Below are 2,935 nucleotides of genomic sequence, written 5' to 3' on the forward strand. Positions count from 1 at the left end.
CCAACATGAGAAGACATAGGTGTGCATGGAACACCTGGTGCGAGGGTGTAGGGACGCGGGAGGTGGAATGTGCTATTGCTCGGGCACTAACTCGAAACGAATCAGCCGTTTCATTCCGGCTCGCGTTCTGGTTCAGTTTTGGAAAACTACTGGTGTCGTGGTTCCTCCCCTCCCTCCCCTCCCCTCTCCTTCCTCGCCCTCCGTGCCTCGCTCCCTCCCGACCCCCTGACCATCCTCAGCGAGGCCACCCAGAGATTGTTCACAAACATGCCCACGGGTTGTCTGAAGCGGGCCCCCGATGCGCCGCTCACTCCGCTGGACACTCCTCTCCCAGGGAAGCCTCCAGGGCCTTCCAGTAGCTCAGCATCTTCTGGGGCTTGACGAAGTGGCAGGCCACGATCCTCCTGAAGCGGCAGGTGGAGAAGCTCAGGCCGCCCGGGAAGAAGGTCTGCTCGGAGTGCAGCTCCTCCAGGCCGATGCGCAGCTTGGCCAGGCACAGCCCCACGAACACGTCCTCCAGCTTGAGGAAGGGGACGCTCTCGGACACGTTGTACACCTGGCTCGCCACGTCGCCCGAAAACACGTAGGCGGTGCCCGAGCAGAAGGGCGGGTACCTGTCCCACGGGTACTCGTACCTGCTCACGAACCACTTGTTGCGCTTCTCGCGGATGGGCAGCTCGTGCATCTTCAGGAAGCCCGTGACGAACCGGGCCGTGCGGTTCTTCCGCAGCAGCAGCTCCACCAGGTAGGAGACGTTCACGAACATGTCGGAGTCCGTCTTCATCACGAAGGCCGCCTGCGGGCAGAAGTGGTGGACCCACTCGATGCCCATCATGGTCTTCAGGGTCAGGTTCAGATACACGTCCACGAAGTCCTTCTGGATGATGTCGCGGTGCCGCCGGCCCTCCTGGGCCACGGCGCGGGCCACGGCCTCGCTGGGGGTGGTGCCCAGGAGGAAGAACGTCTCGGTCCGTTTGCCCCGCACGACCCTCTCCCTGCCCCACGTCTCCCGGATGGCCGTGCGCGCAGACAGCTGTTCGTGGGAGGACGTCACCAGCAGGACCAGGAAGGGGGGGTCCCGCCGGCAGTCCACGGCGGGGAGCTGGAGAAACCTCCCGCGCTCCTTCTTGAAAACGAATAGGTCTCCTCTGAACAGGGGCAGGCTATGCATGCTGAAGTACAGGCAGAGGGCCCCCAGCACCACCAGCGCCGCGTACAGCCACCTCAGCTTCGCCGAGGCCATCTGAAAGGCACAAAATCAAACCGTCAGGCCCGGCTGGCGTGGCTCCGTGGGAGAGCATCAACCTATGAACCTGGAGGTCACGGTTCGATTCCAGGTCAAGGGCACACGCCCGGGTTGTGGGCTCCATCCCCAGTAGGGGGCGTGCAGGAGGCAGCCAGACAATGTTTTTCTCTCATCATGGATGTTTTCATCTCTCTCTCCCTCTCCCTTCCTCTCTGAAATCAATCAAAAAAAATTTATTTTAAGTTAAATGGTCCGACGTCGAGAGCAGGAGGGCACGTTTGCTTTACCCAGGAGGCTGGGACGGGGGACGGGCTGGTGTTTCAGAAGCTCGGGAATCTCGCTGCACACAGGACGGAAGCCGGGGCTCAATAGAGAGACACAGACCAGGGGAGCGGACACTGGTCCCGGCCCAGGGGCCAGCCAGCCCTTCACCGGGGAGACTCGGGGTTCTTATCTAGAAGGATAAGCGACCACATCGCTCACCAGCTCCCTCCAGCTCTGCCCTTCTCTGACGCCACGGGAAGTCCAGCTGCAGAGCCTGCGAGGATGGAGACCACGTGCTCCCGCTCTAAATGCCAGGACCACCCTTCTTCTCTGATGGAATTAAGCACCATGTTATCCCTCCCAGAAATAAAAAGACCCGTTTTCTGATTTGCACAACTATCTTGAAACGCCACCCCTACCAGAGGTGGTTATTTTATTGTTCCAGGTTACTTTTTTTAAAAATATATTTTATTGCTTTTTTACAGAGAGGAAGGGAAAGGGATAGAGAGTTAGAAACGTTGATCAGCTGCCTCCTGCACACCCCCTACTGGGGATGTGCCCGCAACCCAGGTACATGCCCTTGATCAGAATCGAACCTGGGACCTTTCAGTCCACAGGCCGACACTCTATCCACTGAGCCAAACCGGTTTGGGCCCAGGTTACTTTTTAAAAAATGTATTTTTAATGATTTCAGAGAGGAAGGAAGAGGGAGATAGAAACATCAATGGTGAGAGAGAATCATTGATCGGCTGCAACCTGCACGCCCCCCCCACTGGGGATCGAGCCCGCAACCCTGGCATGTGCCCTGCCGGGGAATCGAACTGTGACCTCCTGGTTCACATAGGTCGATGTTTAACCACTGAGCAACACCGGCCGGGCTGTTCTAGGGTACTTTATAAAGGCACCTGTCTGATTCTATCATCTTTTGCCCATCCATCTCTGTGTGTTCTCAACAAATCCCGGATGATCTGTGCTAATGTCAACATTAAGAAAGCAAATAACTCACGTTTTCCTGGAAAAGATGAACCTCTGGTTTGAAAGCTAAGCCACAGGGTAGATTCCAAGAGGAAATTCGTTACAAACTGTTGTCTGCATAGGCCGTTCTCCACTCTCAGGTTCTGGCTTGTTTCTTTACCAAAAATGACCCTCTTTCCCAGGAATCACTCTAAGGGGGAAAAAAAAACAAAAACAGGTCATTCAAATCACACGTGCCTCATGGGCAGCTAGCTCTTCACCGGCTGCTGAGCTCCGTGTTCACTCAGTGTCACCCCACCACCTGCCTATGTAACCTTGGGAGAACGTTAGAGCCCGACCCCAGGCTCGCTTTTCTCATCTGTAAAACGGGTCCAGTGGAGACAAATTCCACCACACGGTTCACCTGTCAACAACAATAACATCATGCAAGTACCCGAGCATCCTTTAGGA

General features: G+C 56.3%; 1 protein-coding gene across 1 annotated transcript; it reads right to left on the bottom strand.

The window, feature by feature from the left end:
• Positions 1-269: 269 nt before the first annotated feature.
• Positions 270-2,652, bottom strand: B3GALT5 (beta-1,3-galactosyltransferase 5). Its single transcript, XM_080655265.1, has 2 exons — positions 2,517-2,652; positions 270-1,243 (listed from the first exon to the last, which is right to left on the bottom strand). The coding sequence occupies exon 2, from the start codon at positions 1,241-1,243 to the stop codon at positions 308-310; it is 936 nt and encodes a 311-aa protein (XP_080511391.1). The 5' UTR covers positions 2,517-2,652; the 3' UTR covers positions 270-307.
• Between the last annotated feature and the right edge of the window lie 283 nt (positions 2,653-2,935).

Source organism: Plecotus auritus (genome assembly GCF_963455305.1).
Source record: "Plecotus auritus genome assembly, chromosome: 2".
Lineage (NCBI taxonomy): Eukaryota > Metazoa > Chordata > Mammalia > Chiroptera > Vespertilionidae > Plecotus > Plecotus auritus.

Coding starts and splice junctions, on each gene's coding strand:
- B3GALT5 (XM_080655265.1), bottom strand. CDS start 1,243: ATGGCCTCGGCGAAGCTGAGGTGGCTGTACGCGGCGCTGGTGGTGCTG.